The sequence below is a fragment of the Macaca thibetana genome, chromosome 9 (genome assembly GCF_024542745.1).
Source record: "Macaca thibetana thibetana isolate TM-01 chromosome 9, ASM2454274v1, whole genome shotgun sequence".
NCBI classification, from domain to species: Eukaryota; Metazoa; Chordata; class Mammalia; order Primates; family Cercopithecidae; genus Macaca; species Macaca thibetana.
This window is the reverse complement of record NC_065586.1, coordinates 59,239,907-59,263,789: the sequence shown is the minus strand read 5'-3', so window position 1 is coordinate 59,263,789 and position 23,883 is coordinate 59,239,907. Positions and strand designations below refer to the sequence as shown.

The following is a 23,883-nucleotide window of genomic DNA, read 5'->3' as shown; positions in this document are numbered from 1 at the left end:
GAAAACCATCAATAAAAATGAAAATACTCAGTTTTGGCTGGGTGTGGTGGCTCACACCTGTAATCCCAGCACTTTGGGAGGCCGAGGTGAAAGATCACCTGAAGTCAGGAGTTAGAGACCAGCCTGGCTAAGATGGTGAAACCCTGTCTCTATTAAAAATAAAAAATTAGCTGGGCGTGGTGGTGCGCGTCAGCAGTCCCAGCTACTCAGGAGGCTGAGGCAGGAGAATCGCTTGAACCCAGGAGCAGAGGTTGCAATGAACCGAGATTGCGCCACTGCACTCCAGCCTGGGTGAGACAGTGAGACTCCATCTCAAAAAAAAAAAAAAAAATGAAATGAAAATACTCAATTTTATGACGGGAAGCTAGAATACTTGAGGAAATGTGTTTTTCTCACAGATCTAAACCTTTAATAAAATAAACATACAAACCTTATGTGAGTTTTTATTAATCTAAGTGTGCATGAAAGATGTTACTTAATGTTCACACCTAAAATACCCAAAGTAGCTGGCTGTGGTGGTGCTTGCCTGTAATGCCAGCTACTTGGGAGACTCTAACTGTAGTGCACTATGATTGTGACTGTGAATAGCCACTGTACTCTATCCTGGGCAATATAGTGTGAGACCCTGTCTCTAAAAATTTAAAAAAAGGAAAATGCTCAAAGCAATTGGCCATAAATTTTAGTGCTGATTATTCATTGCCAATAATTTACAACTGAATTATTTCTATAAATAAAAATGTATTACTTCTACAAATGGGTGTATGTTAGCTTTGAAAGTGAAAAAATTATTTGGAGTGTCAAGTGAGACTGCATGTGTTAGGTTTAAAGTTAGACATTTAATTGTTTTGCTTTAAAATGAATTGTAAACTGCTCTGACACTTTTATAGTTAAATTTTTTTTTTTCAGACGAAGTTGCACTGTCACTCAGGGTGGAGTGCAGTGGCGTGATTTCAGCTCACTGTAACCTCCGCTTCCCGGGTTTAAGCTATTCTCATGGATCAGTCTCCTGAGTAGCTGAGATTACAGGCATGTGCCACTGTGCCTGGCTAATTTTTGTATTTTTAATACAGATGGGGTTTCACCATGTTAGCCAGGCTGGTCTTGAACTCCTGACCTCAAGTGATCCACCCACCTTGGCCTCCCAAAGTGCTGGGATTACAGGTGTGAGCTACCGTGCCCGGCCTTTTAGTTAATTATTTATAAAGCTATTGCCATATTTTTTTCTACAACTTTCAACATTATGTTTTGTATATTTAGGCCTTTAATTGACCTAAATATTCTGTCTGGGATTTTGTTTAGTATTGTATTTATAGATTAATTTGGAAAAAAGAGATCTTTACCAACAAATTTTCTTATCCCTACAAATATTTCTTTCTTTATTTTAGGTATTCTTCTGTATCTTTTAATAACACATAAAATTTAAATAATGTAATATGGGTAACAAAATGGTTAGGCTGGTTTTTTAAAAACTTATACATCTTGTGGCGGTGATCATTTGCTAAATCTTGTTAGATTCAAAAATTATAAAAGTAAATGCTTTTTAGAAAAATAGACCATATAGAAGTCAATAAAGTAGAAATGAAATCTGGGGTCAGTATCTTTGCAGCAGTGTGTGCTGTACACTAGAATGTTCCTTGATTATGGAAATGTGTATCTGTGCTATCCAACATGGTAACCACTAGTCACATTTGGCTTTGATCACTTCAAGTGTGGCTAGTGCAACTGATGAATTTCAACATTTTATTTCATGTTAATTAAATTTTAATAGATATTAATTAGCGTTTATGGTATTAACCAGTACAGCTTAGGTTTATTGTACAGTTTTACATTTCTTTTGATATGTTTATATTTTTTAAAAGATATCTTCAAAAAAAGTTGTATCTCTTGTGTATATGATATATTTTTCTATAACATATTCTAGATTATTGGTGGTCGGAAATGCTTCTTAAGTTTGAATATTTTCTCTTGACTACCTTGTGACCCACATTAACAGATAGTCTTTGGTTATTCTGCTTCTCTCTTTCAAAATACTAAATTCTTAGAATTTGAAATAAACTGCTATTTGAATCTTTATGTCATTTCACATCTTGAGTGATTGCTCCTGAGTTGCTCTGGGGCTTCCTCAAAAAACAACCTAAATTATGGACACTAAATGAACACAGACTACTTTCCTTCATTTTGCCTAGATGTAAGATGCTGTTCTTTGTGTTCTTTGCTGTTCAAACCTAACTTTGAATATTGAAGGAAATGGTACTTCTAAGGATACGTAAACATGGATTCTTTTTTAGCAGTTCATTTCACAGCTCAACACACACTTTTTGGAGCACATGTCTTGTGGTTACTGTTTTGCCAAATACTGAGAATACAATGTTAAATAACTATTTTGCCTTTAAACAGCTTGTAATCTAATTGAGGAGACAGATGTGGAAAGAAAATCACTTCTTCACAGTGGCATTAAGAATAGAGGTTAAGAGTGTGCTCTGGAGCTGTGTGACCTTGGTTATCTATGGAAACTCAGTTTCTTTGTGAGTCAAATAAGGATATTAGGGTTCTTGTGAGGATTGAATGAGATTATTTGTATGTTTGGCTTATGTTAGCTAATATTATTGGCTACTGAGGAGCTTGAAATCTCTCATGCCTCTATTATTGGCAATGGAGAGCACTTGTTGATTTAAGCAGGCAGATGACATGGTTGGGATTCACATTTTAGGATTATGTGAATTGCTTTGTCTGTTGTGGATCAATAGATTTGAGGAGGCTATAGTAATAAACCTGTTGAGAGATGATGACTTGATCACTTTAGTTATGATACAATGGTTGGGAGAGAGAGTACAATGATACTTTTGTGTTATCAAGGTAAGACTTGATTGATTTAATGAAGAGGGTAAAGGAGTCAGAGATAACATTTGAATTTTTAGTTTTGGTGACTGAATGATGGTGGTATTTACAACTGAGTTAGGGAGTATAGGAGGAGGATGTGGAAGAGAGGGTTGAAAGATTGAATTGAGTTTTGTTCAAGCTTGAGATGACTGTGATACCCAGGTAGGCATATTCAGGAGACAGTTGGTTTTATGTTTCTTGGTGGATAGAAGAGTCATGGCTGGACTCCTTTTGTTTTTGGAGACAGGGTCTTGCTGTGTTGCCCAGTCTGGAGTGCAGTGAGTGGTGCTGTTTAAATCTAGTTTAATTCTTGTAGCCTTCCGGGCTTAAACAGTTCTCTTACCTCAGCCTCCTAAGTAGCTGGGACAGCAGGCATGTGCCCTACCGTGCCCAGCTAATTTAAAAAATTTTATTTTTTAGAGACGGGTCTCACTGTGTTGCCCAGGCTGGTCCTGGACTCCTCTCACCTCGTTCTCTCAAAGTGCTGGGATTACACGTGTGAGCTACGGTGCCTCGCCTGGACTCTTTAATTGTATTTAATTTTACATAGTTTGATGCAATATTATTCAATAAATGGTAGCTATTACCAGCACTATTTTTATTATTATGTAGGTGGTATTTAAAGCAACCAGTAGATAAAATTTCTTAAAAAAAGAGTAAAAAGTAAAAGGAGAAGTGGGCTGGAAGCTAGAACATTTAATAGATGGATAGATAAAGAGTAAGTATAGAATGAGACTAAGAAAAAGCAGAACTAAGACAAGGTCTGATGAAGTATGATGAGTTTATATAAGACTAGCCAATAATACCTGCTGTAACAGAGATATCTAGTAAAGTAACGCCTAAAAGGGTCCCCTGTATTTGAATGGGATGTCAGTGGCGCCTTCTGCCAGGCAAATCACAGTGCAAATATGGAGACAGAAGCCAGAAATAAAATGTATTAGCAAATAAATGGGAGGTTGATATAACATGGGCCCATTTTGTTGATGTGACCCAAGAGCTAAGCAGTGATAGTAGTATCTTCCAAGTACCAAATTAAAAAATGTCCTTTAATAAAAAGATGTGGTTAGTCATTTTGAATAATTATCAATAAATTTTTTAAAATAAAAAGCATAGGAAAAATTAAGAATACAAAGAGTATAGTTCTATTTTATGTATTTAGGTTTAAATCTAGTTTAATTCTTTCAGCTTTCTCTAATTGAGTTTTAATCTTCATTTACTTTGCTAATGAGATTTAAACATATTATTTTCTTAAACTTTATAACTTTTTGCTTTTTTATTCTAACCCCGTGATTTAATCTATTTCTTTATAAGCTTCTTAAATTTCAGTCCAGCTTTAGTCTTAGTGTTGTAGCGATTAATGGTTTTGCCCCTCCCCCATTTTCTTCCTTTCTAATATATTTTAATCAACTTTTTTTTTTTTATTGGAAGAGCCAATTAAATATTTTGTTTAAAATCTTGCCATATCCACACTGCCTACCTGATTGGTTTTGCCAATTCTGTAAAACTTTACTTGATACTGTTGGGATTCTTTGGACTATGTGGCAATATTTGTAGATTTATAGAAATTTTAGTGATTTAATTCTTGGAAGGCAATTTTAGTTCCAAGTATTTATAGAATATTTTATTGTCATCTGTTAACTGTGTAACATTAGGCATGGGCACCTCTCTTATGACTGTCCTATTTTGGAACTTCACAGTCTGTATATGCGCCTTTCAAGGCACTAAGTTCTGTGCCATGTCTTCGGAGGAGGAGCACATTTGAATAAAAAGTGTTTGTTTCAGTCTCAATTAAAAGGCTTTTATAAAAGTTATGAACATTTAAAAGTGCCCTTTCCTCCCTTTTTGAGCTAATTGAATTCTTCATTTTACAGGGGTGCAAGATTCCAAGAAGAGGGGGCAGGGATGAGTATTTATTATAATTGTTAAATAATGCACTGGACACTTTTCGTGTAATGTTATTTGATCTGGATAGCAACCCTGTGACATAGGCAGTTTTATCCTCATTAGAGAAATTAAGTGGCTTTCCCATTTCAGAAAACAAGTTAATGGCAGAATCAGGATGATACTGCAGGTTTTTTTATTTGTATCTAGTTATTTTTTCACTCAGTGGTTCTCTTTGTAGGGGCTAGAGGCAGAATAAAGAGGCCTCTCCCCTGTGCTCCCTCTTGCTTCCCCGTCTTCTGTTCTTTGGAGTGTATGTCATTTTTCTCCGGTAATTTAGGGCAGAAAAAATGTTGAGGACTATCACTGTACCATTTTGTTGTCTCTGATTTTTAGGAACTGTGTTCATGCTAAGAATTGATTATAAAAGAATACCTATCTATGCCATTAGGAAACAAAACTCATCCAAAATATATAGGCTGTGCTTTGCATCATTCTATGAAAGACATGGTGGGAAGTTGAGTTATAGCTTTCTACTAAGTTGAAAGGTAGGCTCTGTCGCCTAGGCTGGAGTGCAGTGGCACAATCTCAGCTCACTGCAACCTCTGTCTCCCAGGTTCAAGTGATTCTCCTGCCTCAGCCTCCCCAGTAGCTGGGACCACAGGTGCCCGCCACCACACCTGGCTAAGTTTTGTGTTTTTAATAGAGATGGGGTTTCGCCATGTTGGCCAGGCTGGTCTTAAACTCCTGACCTCAAGTGATCCGCCTGCCTTGGCCTCCCAAAGTGGGGATTATAGGCATGAGCCACTGTGCCCAACTAATGATTTTTAATAACTTTATATAATACTGATGAATCACTCTTTTTAGTGGACTCTAAATACCATCATGATTTGATACCCCTTTTATTCATTTACAAAAATATATAAACAGCTTCCTTTTTTGACGTTTAAAAATTTTATAGTCCTTTCTGTCTTGAATTTGCATTTCTGTTACACTGTTCACACCAGATTCTATTCTTATAGGATGTATTTTATGCATAAGTTATATTTTGCATGTAGCATGCATACATTATGAAGGTAGTATATTTTTATGCATTACAGTCTTTCATGCATATTGAATACCCTATTATATGTCTTTACAGCCAGCCAAAATATGTGAATTTTAAAATATCTCTTAGTCATTAAATTGTAATTAGCACAGAGTAAAATAACAAATGTATTAAAATGTTGCTAAAGTATTTTTTATTTATTAAAAAAAATTTTTTTTCTCCTTCTCTGCCATCATAAATGTTGCTTCTCTTCCTTCAAAATGTTGCTAAATTATTAAACAGAAGAAAATAGGCTGGGTGCAGTGGCTCACACCTGTAATCCCACTACTTTGAGAGGATGAGGTGGGATGATCACTTGAGGTGAGGAGTTCGTGACCAGCCTGGCCAACATGGTGAAACTTCATTTCTACTTAAAGTACAAAAATTAGCTGGGCGTGGTGGTGTGTGCCTGTAGTCACAGCTACTTTGGGGGCTGAGGCACGAGAATTGCTTGAACCCAGCAGGCAGAGGTTGCGGTGAGCCAAGATCGCACCACTGTACTTCAGCCTAACTCTGTCTCAAAAAAAAAAAATAAATAAATAATTAAATAAATAAAAAAAGTTTTGCAGACAAAATATGAATCATTTCTTGTTTAACACTTAAAAGGTTTTTATACTCAGGCAATACAATAGTGTATAGTTTCATTCAGAATAGGTGAGGAGTATGTCATCCTTTTTGTATTAATAAAAAGTGAATTTTAGGCCATTTTCTGTTACTTGGAATACCTGAAACTGGGTATTTTATAAGAAAAGGAATTTATTTCTTACGGTTATGGAGGTTGAAAAGTCCAAGGTCAAAGGGCTGCACTTGGTGAGAACCTTCTTGCTGATAGGGACTCTACAGATTCCTGAGGTGGTGCAGGGTATCACATGGCAAGGGGCCTGAAACTGTTAATATGGTAGCTCAGGTCTCTTCTCTTCTTTTAAAGCCACCAGCTCCCCTCCCATGATAACCCATTAATCCATGAATTGATTAATCCATTTATGAAGGTAGAGCTCTCATGATTCAATTACTTCTTAAAGGCCCCACCTCTCAATATTGCCCCATTGGAGATTAAATTTCAACATGAGATTTGAGGGGGATCAAATATTCAAGCCATAGCAATGGGTTTAAAGGCACTTGTGAAAGAGGAGACTGGAGAGGAAAATCAACATGACCTTTCAAATGGACTTATGATCCATTTTCAGGCAGATTAATTTTAAATTTTATGAAAAGGTTGAGTATGAATGGGAATTGAAGACCTGGGAATTATCCATTGTTGTTTATCTGTTTCTGTGTACCCTTCAGAAAGTCTGTTTACCTTCAGCAGTACAAATACATGGTACTGTGAAAGATCCCTGATCTAATATTTATAGCAACCTGTATTTTATGACCAGAGAAACTGAGACTTAAAGATGTAGAGTACTTGCCTATGATCACTTAGCTAGTAAATGGTCAATCAAAAACTCCAAAACTTGAGGCTGGGTATGGTGGCTCATGCCAGTAATCCCAGCACTTTGGGAGGCTGAGGTGGTTGGATCACTTGTGGTCAGGAGTTCCAGAGCAGCCTGGCCAACATGGTGAAACTCCTTCTCTACTAAAAATACAAAAATTAGCTGGGCATGGTGGTGCGTGCCTGTAATCCCAGCTTCTGGGGAGGCCGAGACAGGAAAATCGCTTGAACAGGTTGCACTGAGTCAAGATTGTGCCACTGCACTCCAGCCTTGGTGAGAGAGTGAGACTATCTTAAAAAAAAAAAAAACAAACAAAAAACAAAACTTCAAAGCTTTTCTTTCCCTCCTGTGTCATGCTGCTTAGTACATAGCCTGGTTCACAGTATATGATTACTATATAGTTAATGAATGATTTACATATTGTTTGTGAAGTCTAAAATACTTAACGTTGTAGTTGTTGCATCAGTTTTGAACTGCTGAATAAGTGTGACATTACAGATGATTCACTACAGAAGAATATTGAAGATCTTCAAAGCATGGTTAAGGTGATCTCCTTTCAGTTCCTGGAGTGGTGTTCCTGGAAATGACTAATAGAACAGCAAAAAACCGTCTACTTGGGCATTCTTGGTGTTTTATCAGTTAAGTCAGAGACCTATAACAGTGTTGGAGTGCTTGTTTTGAAGAGGTCAACTAACTTATGTTGATACTGTGTTTGTATGAAGAGTGTAATTTTCATTTCTGTTATGCAGGTATTCTCTGAAACCAAATGACCAAATCTTGGCTGAAGACAAACACAAGGAACTGTAAGTGCATTAAACAATTGGTTGTAAATAGTTTACTCTGTCTATGAAGTTGATATATGTATATGTAATCTGATTTTCAAAATTATATAATGACAAAGTGTAATTAACACTATGACCTTAATCCTAACAGAATTATGATAACCTACACTATATAATTTATACTACATAAAGTTTACACAGGACATAATTTCTCCTGTATTCACATTAAAAGATGTAGTGTTGTATTCTGTCATCTAGACTAAAGTCTTATTGGGAAATATGTCATTTCATTTTCTCTTTCCAGATAAAATATTAAATTGTTCCTATTTTCTTTCTGACTGCTCTACCAGAAAAAAGTAAAAAATAGAAATAAATTGTCACTGTTAATTTTTAGGTCTTATTCCGGTGGATCACCCACCTTCATGATAATGATGGAGAAATATAATTTTGTTTCTGTCACTGGTTTATGAAAAAGTAAATGTCAGTTGTTTGGTACAATGTAAAACACTTTTTAAATTTTATTGTATTTTTATTTTTTTGAGACAGAGTCTTGTTCTGCTGCCCAGGCTGGAGGCGCAATCTTGGCTCATTGCAACTTCTCATTCCTGGGTTCAAGCAATTATCCTGCCTCAGCCTCCCAAGTAGCTGGGATTACAGGTCCCTGCCACCACGCCTGGCTAATTTTTGTATTTTAAGTAGAGATGATGGGGTTTTCCCATGTTGGCTAGGCTGGTCTCCAACTCCTGACCACAGGTGATCCGCCTGCCTTGGCCTCCCAAAGTGCTGGGATTACAGGTATGAGCCACTATGCCCAGCTGAAGATACTTTATTTTCACATCTAATCAGGTCTCTCTTGGTTTAGTTTAATGTAACCTTCACTTGTACTCATATATAGGGACGGTAATTTTTTTTTGTGGAGGACTTCAAGACTATTATTTTCTTCTTGAGGTTAAGTAATAATTTTTTTTCCAAATACTTTTAAACTGCTTTTTAAAAACTGTCTTGAACCTTTTGCAAATTATTTTCTTCTCTTCTGTTTAAGATAACATATAAATTGTTAATTATAAAATGGCAGGACCAATGTTCAGGGAAAGGATTTCCTTGTGCATTCTTACTGTTTACACATTCTATTATTATGCTAACCTTTCAACCGTATTTTTATATTTGGTCTATCCTTATTTGAGTATAATCTCCATAGTGGGTTCTCAAATGTATTTATTGTCAAGAAATTTTTTGCTGTTTCTTTATTTCCTACTATAGTCAATGAGGGTAGGTGATTATTACTGTAGCATTGGTTGGTTATTATTTGTAGGTCTGGTAACAGAGCTTCTTTTGCTTTGGGAATTAAGTAGTTGGTGAGCCTTAAAAGTTCCTTTAGTCCTTAGACTATGACCAGTATTAAAAATGCCAGAAATCTGCTTTTAAAGAATATATGTTATTTAATATGTAACCCATTTTAATGTGTTAATTCATTTGAAAGTTTTTTAACTGTCCAAGATATAATTCATCTCTATGGCTATAACTTGGCCAACTGACACTTTTTTCTTACTTTTTTTTTTTTTTTTTTGAGATGGAGTCTTGCTCTGTCGCCCAGGCTGGAGTGTTGTGGCATGATCTTGGCTCTCTGCAACCTCTGCCTCCTGGGTTCAAGCGATTCTCCTGCCTCAGCCTCCTGAGTAGCTGGAATTACAGGCACCTGCCACCATGCCCAGCTAATTTTTGTGTTTTAGTAGAGACGGGTTTTCGCCATGTTGGCTAGGCTGATCTCGAATTCCTGACCTCAAGCAATCCACCCACTTCAGCCTCCCAAAGTGCTAGGATTAATACAGGCTTGAGCCACTGTGCCCAGCCCCTACATTTTATTATGAAAAGTTTTAAACATATGTTATGTGTTCACCCATATATTTACCACCAAGGTTTTATCATTAACATATTACTTCACTTATCTACTTATTCTTCTGTTCATGTGTTACTTCATCTGTTTTTTGGATGCATTTCAAAGTAAATTGTAGACATCAATATGCTTCTCTCTAAATATTTCAACACATATACCATTAACTAGAGTTTTATATTTCAAAGTTTTTTTTTTTTTTGGTTTCACCTGTTCTAAAATTTCTTATAAACTGAGTCATGTATATGTCCTATTTTGTATAAGGCTTCTGCCACTGTGGTTTTGAAATTCATCAGTGTTGTTGCATGTATCAGTTAATTCCTTTTTATTTTTGCAGATTAGCATTCTGTTGTTTATTTGTTCTATTATTGCTAAGTATTGCCACTCGTTTGATTTGTCATTAGTTGATGGTCTTGATATTTCTGGCTGCTGGCTGTCTGCCTTGTAGTTTTTGACCTACATACCAAAGAAAACTTGCAGTTGAATACGGCACCATAAAAGCAGAGTATTAATTTAAAAAAATTCAACAGTTATTGAATTAATAAATTTCATGAATTATGAAAGCTGTTTATAAATAATCTCATTTGTGTCTTGCAACTCAAATAGCCAAAATCTTAGTAGGGTGGTGGTCATGGAAGTCAGAGTCTGCTAAGGAGTGTGTAACAACTCACCTGCTGTATTAAAAACAAAAAAATCCTTTTTGTGTTCAAGACCAAGCTTTAAAAAATATAAGAGATATGGATATAAAACAAAATTTTATTATCTAATCAGTAATTCCATGCTTTATTCTCATAAAACATTATTACAGCTTCTTAATTTCAGTCTGTTAAAGCTTGATTCATTATAAAACTTGTAAAAAATGTGTTGGCACCATCACATTGACCTGCTCTTTGAAAATTAACCCTAACTCTCTAAAAGTATCAATAAGAGAATGCAGTGATAGCTCTAATGATCTTGGTATTAATAAATAAAGAGTGGCCTGGCATGGTGGTTCACACGTGAACGCTTTGAGAGGCTGAGGTGGAAGGATTGCTTGAGGCCAGGAGTACAAGACCAGCCTGAGAAACATAGTGAGACCCCATCTCTACAAAAAAACTTTAAAAAGGCCAGGCGCGGTGGCTTACGCCTCTAATTCCAGCACTTTGGGAGGCCGAGGTGGGTGGATCACCTGAGGTCAGGAGTTCAAGATTAGCCTGGCCAAGATGGTGACATCTCTACTAAAATACAGTCTCTACTAAACTGTCTCTACTAAACTTCTACTAGACCGTCTCTACTAAAAATACAAAAATTAGCCAGGCATGGTGGTGGGTGCCTGTAATCCCAGCTACTCGGGAGGCTGAGGCAGGAGAATTGCTTGAATCTGGGAGGCAAAGGTTGCAGTGAGCCGAGATTGCACCACTGCATTCCAGCCTGGGTGACAGAGCGGGACTCTGTCTCAAAAAAAAGAAAAAAAAAATTTAGCCTGATGAGGTGGTGTGTGTCTGTGGTCGCAGCTGCTCAGGAAGCTGAGGTAGGAGGATCTCTTGGGTCTAGGAGATCAAGGCTGCGGTGAACCATGATCATTCCACTGAGTTCTGGACTGGACAACAGAGTGGGACCTTGCCTTTAAAAAAATAAGAATAACAATAAGAGAGTACAATGATAGTTCTAATTATCTTGATATTAATAAATATTAAGTATGTTTTCATTAAAAGATTTTTAGTTCCTGAAATTTTGTGATTCAGATTTCATATACACTTAGTCACTGATGCTTCACAAGTATACTTGTTTCTCTGTCTGAGGAAGATTGGTATGGGAAAACAGGGAAATATTGGTCAGCAGTGACCCTTGTTTTTCTAAGCAAAGTGGTTTTTCTCAAGTTCCTGTTTTTCATTATTCTACATACTGAAGACCTTGGGGGATGATTTTAAGTAGAGAAAGTTGAGCAATTCAAGTTGCGATGTGATTTATCTAAAACTGTAGGATTTATACTTTGTTCTATACATGATCCAGTAATGAACTGGTCTCATCAGCTTTCTAGTTTTTTTCAGTTTTAGTTTTGTAAGTGGAATAATTTAAAATAAATTAAGAAAACATCACTATTTTACTAAGTGTTTTTTCACCTACTTTCCATTGTGTTAGGCATTGAAGAAAAGATCGTGTGCACCTTTTTATATGTCAATTATACCTCAATAAAGTGGTTTAAGAAAAAGGAAAAGATACTGATTTTATTATAAATGGAATCTTACTCTCCAATAGTGGCTTTTCAAAATCTATGGACACATCTGCAGTTATCGAAAATAGAACCATTTTGTTTCCATGAATATCTATTTTATGAATATATAAATTTTGTATTACCTTGGATTTTGAGATCTGATAAAGATTTAGGTAAGGAAGGTTAAAAAGTGTCTGGAGTTGGGGTGAATTCCAAATGCAAATATAAATAAATTCAGAAGTATCCATACTACTTAACACAGAGTAACCTGATATCGGAAGATTTTTTTTTTTTGTTTGCTATAAGGCAAGGGGAAAATCTCTTTAACAGGGATTCACATTTGTTTACTTGGCTTTTTTTTAATGACTTTTTTTTATTATTATACTTTATGTTCTAGGGTACATGTGCACAACGTGCAGGTTTGTTACATATGAATACATGTGCCATGTTGGTATGCTGCACCCATTAACTCGTCATTTACATTAGGTATATCTCCTAATGCTATCCCTCCCCATTCCCACCACCCCCAACAGGCCCCAGTGTGCGACGTTCCCCTTCCTGTGTCCAAGTGTTCTCATTGTTCAATTCCCACCTATGAGTGAGAACATGCGGTGTTTGGTTTTTTGTTCTTGTGATAGTTTGCTGAGAATGATGGTTTCCAGCTACATCCATGTCCCTACAAAGGACATGAACTCATCCTTTTTTATGACTGCATAGTATTCCATGGTGTATATGTGCCACATTTTCTTAATCCAGTCTGTCATTGATGGACATTTGGGTTGGTTCCAAGTCTTTGCTATTGTGAATAGTGCCACAATAAACATACATGTACATGTGTCTTTATAGCAGCATGATTTATAATCCTTTGGGTATATACCCAATAATGGAATGGCTGGGTCAAATGGTATTTCTAGTTCTAGATCCTTGAGGAATCATCACACTGTCTTCTACAGTGGTTGAACTAGTTTACAGTCCCACCAATAGTGTAAAAGTGTTCCTATTTCTCTACATCCTCTCCAGCACCTGTTGTTTCCTGACTTTTTAATGATCGCCATTCTAACTGGTGTGAGATGGTATCTCATTGTGGTTTTGATTTGCATTTCTCTGATGGCTAGTGATGATGAGCATTTTTTCATGTGTCTGTTGGCTGCATAAATGTCTTCTTTTGAGAAGTGTCTGTTCACATCCTTTGCCCACTTTCTGATGGGGTTTTTTTTTCTTGTAAATTTGTTTGAGTTCTTTGTAGGTTCTGGATATTAGCACTTTGTCAGATGAGTAGATTGCAAAAATGTTCTCCCATTCTGTAGGTTGCCTGTTCACTCTGATGGTAGTTTCTTTTGCTGTGCAGAAGCTCTGTAGTTTAATTAGATCCCATTTGTCAATTTTGGCTTTTGTTGTCATTGCTTTTGGTGTTTTAGTCATGAAGTCATTGGCCATGCCTATGTCCTGAATGGTATTGCCTAGGTTTTCTTCTAGGGTTTTTATGGTTTTAGGTCTAACATTTAAGTCTCTAATCCAACTTGAATTAATTTTTGTATAAGGTGTAAGGAAGGGATCCAGTTTCAGCTTTCTACATATGGCTACCCAGTTTTCCCAGCACCATTTATTAAATAGGGAATCCTTTCCCCATTTCTTGTTTTTGCTAGGTTTGTCAAAGATCAGATGGTTGTAGATGTATGGTATTATTTCTGAGGGCTCTGTTCTATTCATTGGTCTATATATCTGTTTTGGTACCAGTACCATGCTGTTTTGGTTACTGTAGGCTTATAGTATAGTTTTAGCTACCAAGGTAAACAGTGAACTTTTGTAAGCAGTGTATACTGTTCTAAATATGAAGTGTATTTTCCCTTCTCATAGTGAATGAATTCGATTTATGATTTTTTAATGTCAAATATTAAATTATTTTGTCAGAGGCCGGGCGTGGTGGCTCACACCTGTAATCCCAGCACTTTGGGAGGCTGAGGCGGGTGGATCACGAGGTCAGGAGATCAAGACCATCCTGACTTCCATGGTGAAACCCTGTCTGTACTAAAAATACAAAAAATTAACTGGGCCTGGCGGCGAGCACCTGTAGTCCCAGCTACTTGGGAGGCTGAGTCAGGAGAATGGCGTGAACCCGGGAGGCAGCGATTACAGTGAGCCGAGATCGTGCCACTGCACTCCAGCCTGGGCGAGAGAGCAGAGGGTCTGTCTCGAAAAGAAAAAAAAAATATTTTGTCAGAATAACCCCTTAAATTTTTAAATTTTGTCTTATAAAAGTTAATTATATTGTGGTATTTAAAATGTTTGGCAATTTAGGATTATGATGGGATGGAAGAAAATAAATAACTTATGCAATAGGCATGAACCTTTAAGGGTATTAGGACGTGCTAAGGCTGTGATCTTTGGTGCAGTGTAAAAACGTAATTTCTTAGAGAATAGTGTCAATTTCCAAACCAGCAGGAGAGTTGTAAGTATTTAAGTGGAATGTTTAGCGATATGTCAGGGAAGTTAGAGACAATAACATCTGATATGCTTTTTTCGTGTGTGTGAGACAAAGCCTTGCTCTGTCGCCCAGGCTGGAGTGCAGTGGCGTGATCTCGGCTCACTGCAAGCTCTGCCTCCCGGGTTCACGCCATTCTCCTGCCTCAGCCTCCAGAGTAGCTGGGACTACAGGCACCCGCCACCACGTCCGGCTAATTTTTTTGTATTTTTAGTAGAGACGGGGTTTCGCTGTATTGCCAGGATGGTCTCGATCTTCTGACCTCATGATCCGCCCGCCTGGGCCTGGAATTACAGGTGTGAGCCACCGCGCCCGGCCTGGTATGCTCTTAAATTAATTATTAATGCTGTGCCTTAACAGTTCTTTGAAATCATCAAGATCATAGACTGGGCTTGTGCCTATAATCGCAGCACTTTGGGAGACTGAGGCAGGAGGATTGCTTGAGCCTAAGTTAGAGGCCAGCGTGGACAACATAGTGAGACTCTTGTCCCTACAAAAAGTTTAAAAAAAAGTAGCCGGATATGGTGGTGTGTGCCTGTAGTCCCAGCTGCTTGGGAGACTGAGGTGGGAGGATTGCTTGAGACCAGGAGGTTCAGGCTGCAGTGAGCTATGGTCTGTGCCACTGTGCTCCAGCCTGGGTGACAGATGAGACCCTGTTAAAAGAATCTTTTTTGGTAAGAATGATCTAAGAACTGGATGTCTGTAAAGCTAATAGAAAAAATGATCCTGTGAAGCAAAAAGTCAAAATTGAAATAAAGAAGTTAGGACCGACAGCAAGGTTAAATGCTTAATTTTTTTTTTAGTGTTCATAAATAAGGTACAGTTTTAAAAATATCATAAACATTTTTATGATCCTGTTCTCAGGGCCCACTTTTTTTTGTATCTTTAAAATTATAGTATTTTGGTTCTAGAAATGAACCCTTGAACCAATATCCATATTTTATCATGAATAAGGTGAGAGTAACATTGATAAAATGACTTGCTATAGTTTACATTGCTACTTAAGGACAGTGCTAGACCAGAAACCAAGTCTCCTGAGTCCCATGTAAGTGCTGTTTCTGTTACACCAAGCAGTTCTCTAAGTATATAGTCTTTTTTTTTTTTTTTTTTTTTTTTGGAACAGGATCTTGCTTTGTCACCCAGGCTGGAAAACAGTTGTGTGATCATGGCTCACTACAGTCTTGTTTTTAGAGATGGGGTCTCCTTATGTTGCTCAGGTTGGTCTCAAACTCCTGAGCTCAAGCAATCCTCCTGCCTCTGCTCCCAAAGTGTTGTGATTATAGGCATGATCTACCATACCCAGCCAGTAATTTTTTTTTTTTTTTTTTGAGATGGAGTCTCACTCTGTTGCCAGGCTGGAGTACAGTGGCGCGATCTTGGCTTACTGCAACCTCCGCCTCCCAGGTTCAAGTATTTCCCCTGCCTCAGCCTCCCGAGTAGCTGGGACTACAGGCACCTGCCACCACGGCTGGCTAATTTTTATATTTTTAGTAGAGACAGGGTTTCACCATATTGGTCAGGCTGGTCTCAAACTCCTGACCTCAGGTGATCCGCCTGCCTCAGCCTCCCAAAATGCTGGGATTACAGATGTGAGCCACCTCCCCTGGCCGCCAGTAATTTTTTTTTTTTTTTAAAGGGATTAATATCCGTTGCAAGACTTGGTAACTGATCACAGAGAACTCAGTAGTTAATTAAATCAGTTTCACAGTATTGTGTTGTTGTTTTGGAAACCACTTCATACCTATAACCAATATTGAGTGAGTTGAAGAAAATTACTTCCAAATACAAGGTACTTTACATTCTTCCAAGGAGAGGATGCAACACAAAGCTGTTGGTCAGCTTGATACAAAAGCTTTTAGGTATGCTCATGAAATAAGTCAAATGTATACATTTTACAGCCTCATATTATGTTAAATAGAATTACTTTTTTCTTTTTTCTTCCCATTTCTTTGAAGAGCCATATTCAGAATCTTCGTCATTAGCAACTTTGTCATCATTGGAGCCCTTTTCTCTAGGACACATCAGCCTCTTTCCGTGTATGATATTTTCGCTGGAAATTTTATCCTGAGCTATAAATGCCTCTCATGAAAGAAAAGTTTGTTTTGTTTTGTTTTGTTTTTTTTCTTCTGAGATAAGGTCTAACTCTGTTGCCCAGGTTGGAGTGCAGTGGCATGATCATGACTCACTGCAGCCTTGACCTTGTGGGCTTAAGCAATCCTCCCATCAGCCTCCTGAGTATCTGGGACTACCAGTGTGCACCACCATAGCTGGCTAATTTTTGTATTTTTTGTAGAGATGGGGTCTTGCCATGTTGTCCAGGCTGGTCTTGGACTCCTGGGCTCAAGTGATATGTCTGCCTTGGCCTCCCAAAGGGGCGGGATTACAGGTGTGAGCCACCATGCCTGGCCAAGAAACGTCTTTTTTAAAGTTTATTTTTGTATGTAGTCATAATATTTGTAAGGTAACCTTTTCACTGTATTGCTTTTTAAACTAAGGTTTAAATAGTTCATTGTAATAAGAGTTACCATTTGTACTTATAAGGCTGCCTCTCCAGGAGTAAGTGTTAAATAGTTGATTGTAATAAGAGTTACCATTTGTGCTTACAAGACTGTATCTCCAGGAGTAAGTGTAGGTTAATCAGTTGTGTGTTCTTCTGCTATAGGGAAATTGTGAAGGAGGTTCATGTGTTGTAGGTTCTTTGCAACTACCACCTTTATGGGCTTTTAGTGAAATATCTGGTGATAGGCTTGGTCCTGGTAATTGTGGACGTAAGGTAGAGTGGGGATGAGTAAGGACAGATTACAGTTCTGCCCATACCTTTATGTTTGTCCTTCCCTGCCTCTAACCAATGACTGCCTTTGGAATTAAATGGCTACTCCTTCAATTTCATCCCCTAAACTTTATGCAAATTTCAATTCGTGATATATCTTAAGCTGAAACCATATAGGAGAGGAAATTAGGGGAAGTGTACTTCTTCTTGACACAGTTTAAGACCTTAACTTTGTTTAGTCACTTAGTTTTCCAAACTTAAGTTCCTCAAATATCATTTTGGGTTTAGATTAGTGGTTTTCTGTCATTGTCCATTAAACAAATGATTTCTCTCATTACCTACTTCTCTTTTAGTCTGTTCAGTGATCCCTCTGGGTATAGCTTCTGAATTTCTAGCATAAAACTCTTCAACAATAACAAAAAAGGATAATGATCCCCCTGTCAATTTTTAGGGGAAAGGATAAGGTGTTTCCTAGAAACTTTATTCAGAGCTTTTTAGTCAAAGTGTAGTTCTTTGATCCTTAACTGCAATTTACTTGACAAGATATATTTATGGGATGAATTTTATTGAGGGTAACAGAATGGAGAGAGAAGCTGCTGGTGTGATGAATTCTCTTTCTTCTTGGTCTACAACAAACAGGAATGATATAGACTTGGGGTTCTTGAGTGAACTTTTAGTATTTATTAGCAGCCAATCTAACTTTGAAAACTCTACTATGTTGATTTCTTTTTGGAAAGTGTTGAACAATTAAATAATACATTTTAAAGAACAAGGAAGAAGGGCATTGTTTTAATTATTTTATGATCTAATTTAATCCCCACAGCAACTCTGTGAAGTAGATACTGTAATCATTCCCATTTTACAGATGAGGAAGAGACTTCGTAACTTGGCTTATATAAGAAAAGGATAGAACTGTTTAGATCTTTTTGATTGCTTTCCATTTTGTATAAGTTCAGTGACTTAGGAAACTTTTTTAAAAAATTTTTTTGGAGGAATGATATTGTTCATTATGGACATATCTACTTCAAAAGTATTTAAGGGTATTTTTGATGGAAATTATATTTTATAAGTTTTAGTATGGTTCACTGGAAATATGTCAACAGTTTGTAGGTAATACTGTGTTTTATTTTGAGTTGGCTAATTGTTAAAGTAAAACTTTAGAGGATAAAGTGAGCTCATATTGATGAATGGTAATCTGATATTTCCAACAGACTAGGTCTTTTTTTGACGTTCGGTGTATTTTAACTTTATTCTTTGTGATACTAGCTCCCTCTGTAGAACTTCAATAAGATTGCAACTGGACTTTTTCAGTAATTTAGAAAAGTGATCTAAACATTATCTGTAAGTATAAAATTTCCCTGTAAAATTTTACTTTGTATTCTAATCAATTGCAAGTGGGTTTTTAAAAGTATAAATGTAACCTTTATAAAAATGTACACACAAAGTTTTAATAACGTATACAAAATAAAACCTTCTTCTTCAAACATTCCTATAACTTTAATGCGTTTTTATTTAGGAAAGCTAGAGAGAGGTGTGATTTCTAGGTCTGTAGGTCTGTGTTGAGTAAAGCCTGATGGAAGCCCTAGGGGAAAAATAAATTTTGAAGTTTAGGTGGATACTTGAAATTATCCTTTTTTTTTTTTTTTTCCTGAAACTTTCCAGTTTGAATTGGGTGGGAAAATGTTCATAAGGGATTTTCTTTTTGTTTGTTTTGTAGAGAAGGGGAAAGCAAACTTCTACAATAGGTAGAAAGAGCAAAGAGAAAATCTTAGCAAGATCCAGAAATTTAGCCAAGAATTGCAGGAAAAAATGCTTTATATATATGGTTTAAAAAATTTTTCCTTTTTCTTTTTTTTCTTGAGATGTGGTCTCACTCTGAGATGTGGTCATCACATTTTGAGATGTGGCACTCCATGCCACACTGGAGGTCAGTGGCATGATCATGGTGATCGTCCCACCTCAGCCTCCTAAGTAGCTGGGACTACAGGCATGTGCCATCACACGTAGTTCCTTTTTGTATTTTTAGTAGAGATTGGGTATTGCCATGTTGCCCAGGCTGGTCTTGAGCTTCTGGGCTCAAATGGTCTGCCTACCTCAGCCTCCCAAAGTGTTAGGATTACAGGCGTGAGCCACTGCACCCTGCTCACATATATGAGTTCTGTGAGTTTATGCTGTTGGAAAATCCTTTGTTATCAAAGTCTACTTCCAATTTTCCTGTATGGGAGTGAGCTTACTTCTTTTACTACCACTTTTTTTCCTTTCTTTCTGCTATGGTTTGAATGTTTGTCCCCTCCAAAACTCATGTTGAGATTTAATTGCCATTGTAACAGTAATAAGATGTGGAGGGCTTTAAGAGGTAATTAGATCATGGGGCTCTACCTTCATGAGAGAATTAATGCAGGAGTGGGTTAGTTATCTCTAGAGCGTTATTATAAAGCGAGTCTGGCCCCTCAAGCACTTGCTTGCTGTTTGCCTTCTGCCATGGGATAATGCAGCAAGAAGTTGCTGAGCAGAAGCTGGCACCATACTCTAGGACTTCCCAGCCTTTGGAACTGAGAAACATATTAATACTTCTTTCCTTTATAAATTACCCAATCTCAGGTTTCTGTTAACAGCCATAGCAATCGAACTAAGACAATCCCCTAAACCATTTTATATTAAATTGTAAGTCGTATAATTAGCTCTTCAAAGATGTTTTTTCAGATAAAATGTAAGCTCCATGAAGGCAGAGGAAATATGATTGACTTGCAACATGGAACTTAGAAAAATGAGCAAACTGATTTCAACCATAAAGCTAGGGACTAAAACATACAAATGAGGATAAGAAAGAACTGAAGTACATGTACTCTTTCAGTTTCTAAAAATTTAACTGTATTTTCTTCTAAGTAGATTGAAGGATGTTCTTAGGATTATGCTTGAGTAGGCTTTTAAACAATTTTGTGTGGATAATTATCTTTGAAGCCTTCATTAGTACTAAATATCTTTATTCTGTTAAAATATAATATAGTTTATTCAAACAGATGTAGCTATGTATTGTGGCACAAAGAAATTCAAGAATGATTGTTATTCTTTTTGTTTGTTGGCCTTGACTAAATTTGATGTCAGATATTTGCTTTAAAAAATAGATAGACCAATTTTATTGGTATGACAAATCTACCCTTCATTATCCATAAACCACTGAAATAGTAATCTGGTTTTCCTATTCAGGCACACCTTGGAGATATTGGGGGTTTGGTTCCAGACTATCACAATAAAGTGAATATCACAGTAAAGAGAAATACATGAAGATTGTATTTTCCTAGTGCATATAAAAGTTGTGGTGATATCACACTGTAATCTATTGTATGCAATAACATTGTGTATAAAACATGTATATGCCTTAATGTAATCTATTGTATACAATAACATTGTGTATAAAAAATGTATATTCCTTAATCTATAAAAACACTTTATGGATAAAAATGCTAACAATCATGTGAGCCTTTAGCAAGTTATAATCATTTTGCTGGTGGAGGGTCTTGCCTCAGTGTTGATAGCTACTTACTGATCAGGATGTTGGTTACTGAAGGTTGGAGTGGTTGTGGCAATTTCTTAAAACAAGACAATAATGAAGGTTGCTGTGTCAGAGCCCTCCCTTCATGAAAAATTTATCTGTAATATGCAATGCTGTCTGATAGCCTATTACCCATGGTAGAACTTGGAAAACTGGAGTCAGTCCTCTCAAACCATGCTGCTGCTTTATCAGCTAAAGTTTATGGAATATTCAGAATCCTTTGTTGTCATTTCAGCAGTGTTCACAGCATCTTCACCAGGAGTAAATTCCATCTCAGGAAACCCCTTTTTTTTCTCGTCTGTAAGAAACAACTTCCTGTCCATTCAAGTTTTATCATGAGATTGCAGCATTTCAGTATCCATCTTCAGTCTCCACTTCCAATTCTAGTTCTCTTGCTATTTTTACCACATCTGCAGTGACTTCCTTCCCTGAAGTCTTCAAGCCCTCAAAGTCATCCACGAGGGCTGGAATTCACTTCTTCCAAACTCCTGTTAATGTTGATGTTTTGACCTCCTCCCATGAATCACAAATGTTCTTAATGGCATCTAGAATGATGAATACGTTGCAGGAGGTTTTCATTTTACTTTGTCTGATCCATCAGAAGAATCACTGTCTATGGCAGCTATAGTCTTGCAAAATATATTTCTTAAATAATAAGACTTGAAAGTCAAAATTACTCCTTGATTTGGGGGCTGCAGAATGAATGTTGTATTAGCAGCCAGGAAAACAGCATTCATCTCCTTGTACATCTCTATCAGAGCTCTTGGGTGACCAGGTGCATCGTCAGTGAGCAGAAATATTTTAAAAGGGGCCAGGTGTAGTGACTCACACTTGTAATTCCATGACTTTGGGAGGCTGAGGTGGGCGGATCACCTGAGGTCAGGAGTTCGAGACCAGCCCGACCAACAGGGAGAAACCCCCGTCTCTACTAAAAATAGAAAATTAGCTAGGTGTGGTGGTGCATGCCTGTAATCCCAGCTACTTGGGAGGCTGAGGCAGGAGAATTGCTTGAACCCAGGAGGCGGAGGTCGTGGTGAGCTGAGATCGCACCATTGCACTCCAGCTTGGGCAACAGGAGGGAAACTCCATCTCAAAAAAATAAAAGCCTAGCCTCCCAAAGTGCCAGGATTACAGGCGTGAGCCACTGCACCTGTCTGTCTGTCCGTCTTCTTTTTTAAGAGCAAGAAAAGGTTTCCCAGAAGTACTTTGGTAGACTCTCATCACACACACATTCCTAAACCAGTTACTGGCAAAGAAAATAGAATTATCATGATTAATTAGCATATTCTGAAGTACATGCTTCCTTATAACTGAACAAAAATTAGAGCTCCACTGGCAATGGGGAAATGGGTGTTGACTTGGCAACTAATAGTGAATTGCTCACAATGTTTAAATGAAATGGCCTGTCAGATTTCCTGGGAACACAGGAACCAGGGCCAGACTTAGAAACAGCCTCAGTAAGAGGTTTTCTAAAACTATTTTCTGGTATCGTAATTATTCCTAATTACCTTGTGCACTAAAAAAAATAAAAAATTTTAAGTTTAGAATTTTAAACACGTTTCTTGACAGTAACCAAGATATAAAAATGTATAAAATTGAGTGAATATATTTTAAAGCATGGAAGATTTGTGTTACCCTCAGACTTGAAAGGGGACCTGCAAAGTTATGGTCTCATGGGAAATATTGTTTATTTTTGCCTTGACATAATTTTCAGGCTCTTTGGTTTTATTGTAAGCAACCCAGCAGGGCATCTTTAAAAGGAAACAAACAAAATTACTGTCTCTAAACCAAAGAAGATAGAAAAATATATTCAGGAGAATAGTATACATTGAAAACTGCCACTTTACCACTTTAGCTAGTGTTTTTTTTTTTTTTTTTTTCTCGGACTCTTACTCTGTCCCAGGCTGGAGTGTAGTGGCACGATCTCGGCTCACTGCAATCTCCACCTCCCAGGTTCAAATGATTCTTATGCCTCAGCCTCCTGAGTAGCTGGGATTACAGGGGCCAGGCACCATGCCCAGCTAATTTTTTCATATTTTTAGTAGAGAGTACTTTTTAACTGAGAAGAGATGCTGTAAAGTTTTAGGAAATCACAATGGGGACGGTAGTCATACTTCTACTTTCTTCTGAATATAATATTGTTTCTTTTTTCTCCTGCAGTTACTTATTTTTTTTCTTTTTGCTTTAAAGCTTGCTAGTTCTGAGAATTTTAGATTCAGTTATAATCGACTGTAACTATCAACACATGTTATGGAGTATTATAAATTATTACTTGATGTTTGGAGTTGTTTTACTTAGTCACTCAGCAAAGGTAAGATTAGATCTCCATTAGATGAAAAGTATTATCTCTTTTGCAAAGAGGCATTGGTTAGCTGTGCATGAAGACAATGGCTGTGGGGTCAGTCAACCTTGTAGAAAGAATAGGCTAGGCACAGTGACTCATGCCTGTAATCCCAGCACTTTGGGGTGACCGAAGCCAGTGGATCACTTGAGCCCAGCAGTTCGAGACCAGACTTGGCAACATAGTGAGAGCCCCCCCTCTACAAAATTTTAAAAATTAGCCAGGCGTGGTGGTGCGTACCTGTGGTACTAGCTATCAGAAGGCTGAGGTGGGAGGATCTCTTGACTTGGGGAGGTTGAGTCTGCATGCAGTGAGCCATGATTGTGCCACTGGACTCCAGCCTGGGTGACGAAGTGAGACCTTGTCTCAAAAAAAAAAAAAAAAAAAAAAAGAGACAGACTAAAAGTAAAATTGTATAATCTCTGGAGAAAACAAAATAGGCTGTCATATTCTAATTCTCAATATGTAAGGATGTTTAGTATATTAGTGGGTATAATTATTAATAAAGTATTCTATTTAGGTATCTTTGAACCAGTTTGTAATAACCAAACCACAAAAATTCAATTTGCTTTGTATGTAAAAGTCTTTT

At 37.2% G+C, this 23,883-nt stretch overlaps 2 protein-coding genes across 4 annotated transcripts in view; one reads left to right on the top strand and one right to left on the bottom strand.

Moving 5' to 3' along the window:
- Nucleotides 1–23,883, bottom strand: part of CAMK2G (calcium/calmodulin dependent protein kinase II gamma) — a 1,229,125-nt gene that overhangs the window by 399,642 nt on the left and 805,600 nt on the right. The gene's annotated exons all lie outside the window — the stretch shown is intronic.
- The window catches only part of ADK (adenosine kinase), a 711,694-nt gene that overhangs the window by 208,515 nt on the left and 479,296 nt on the right, over nt 1–23,883 (top strand). For all 3 annotated transcript variants that reach the window (XM_050803506.1, XM_050803508.1, XM_050803507.1), the window contains one exon: nt 8,031–8,084. In XM_050803506.1, coding sequence (XP_050659463.1) covers nt 8,031–8,084 — 54 coding nt within the window. The remainder of the gene's footprint in view (nt 1–8,030; nt 8,085–23,883) is intronic.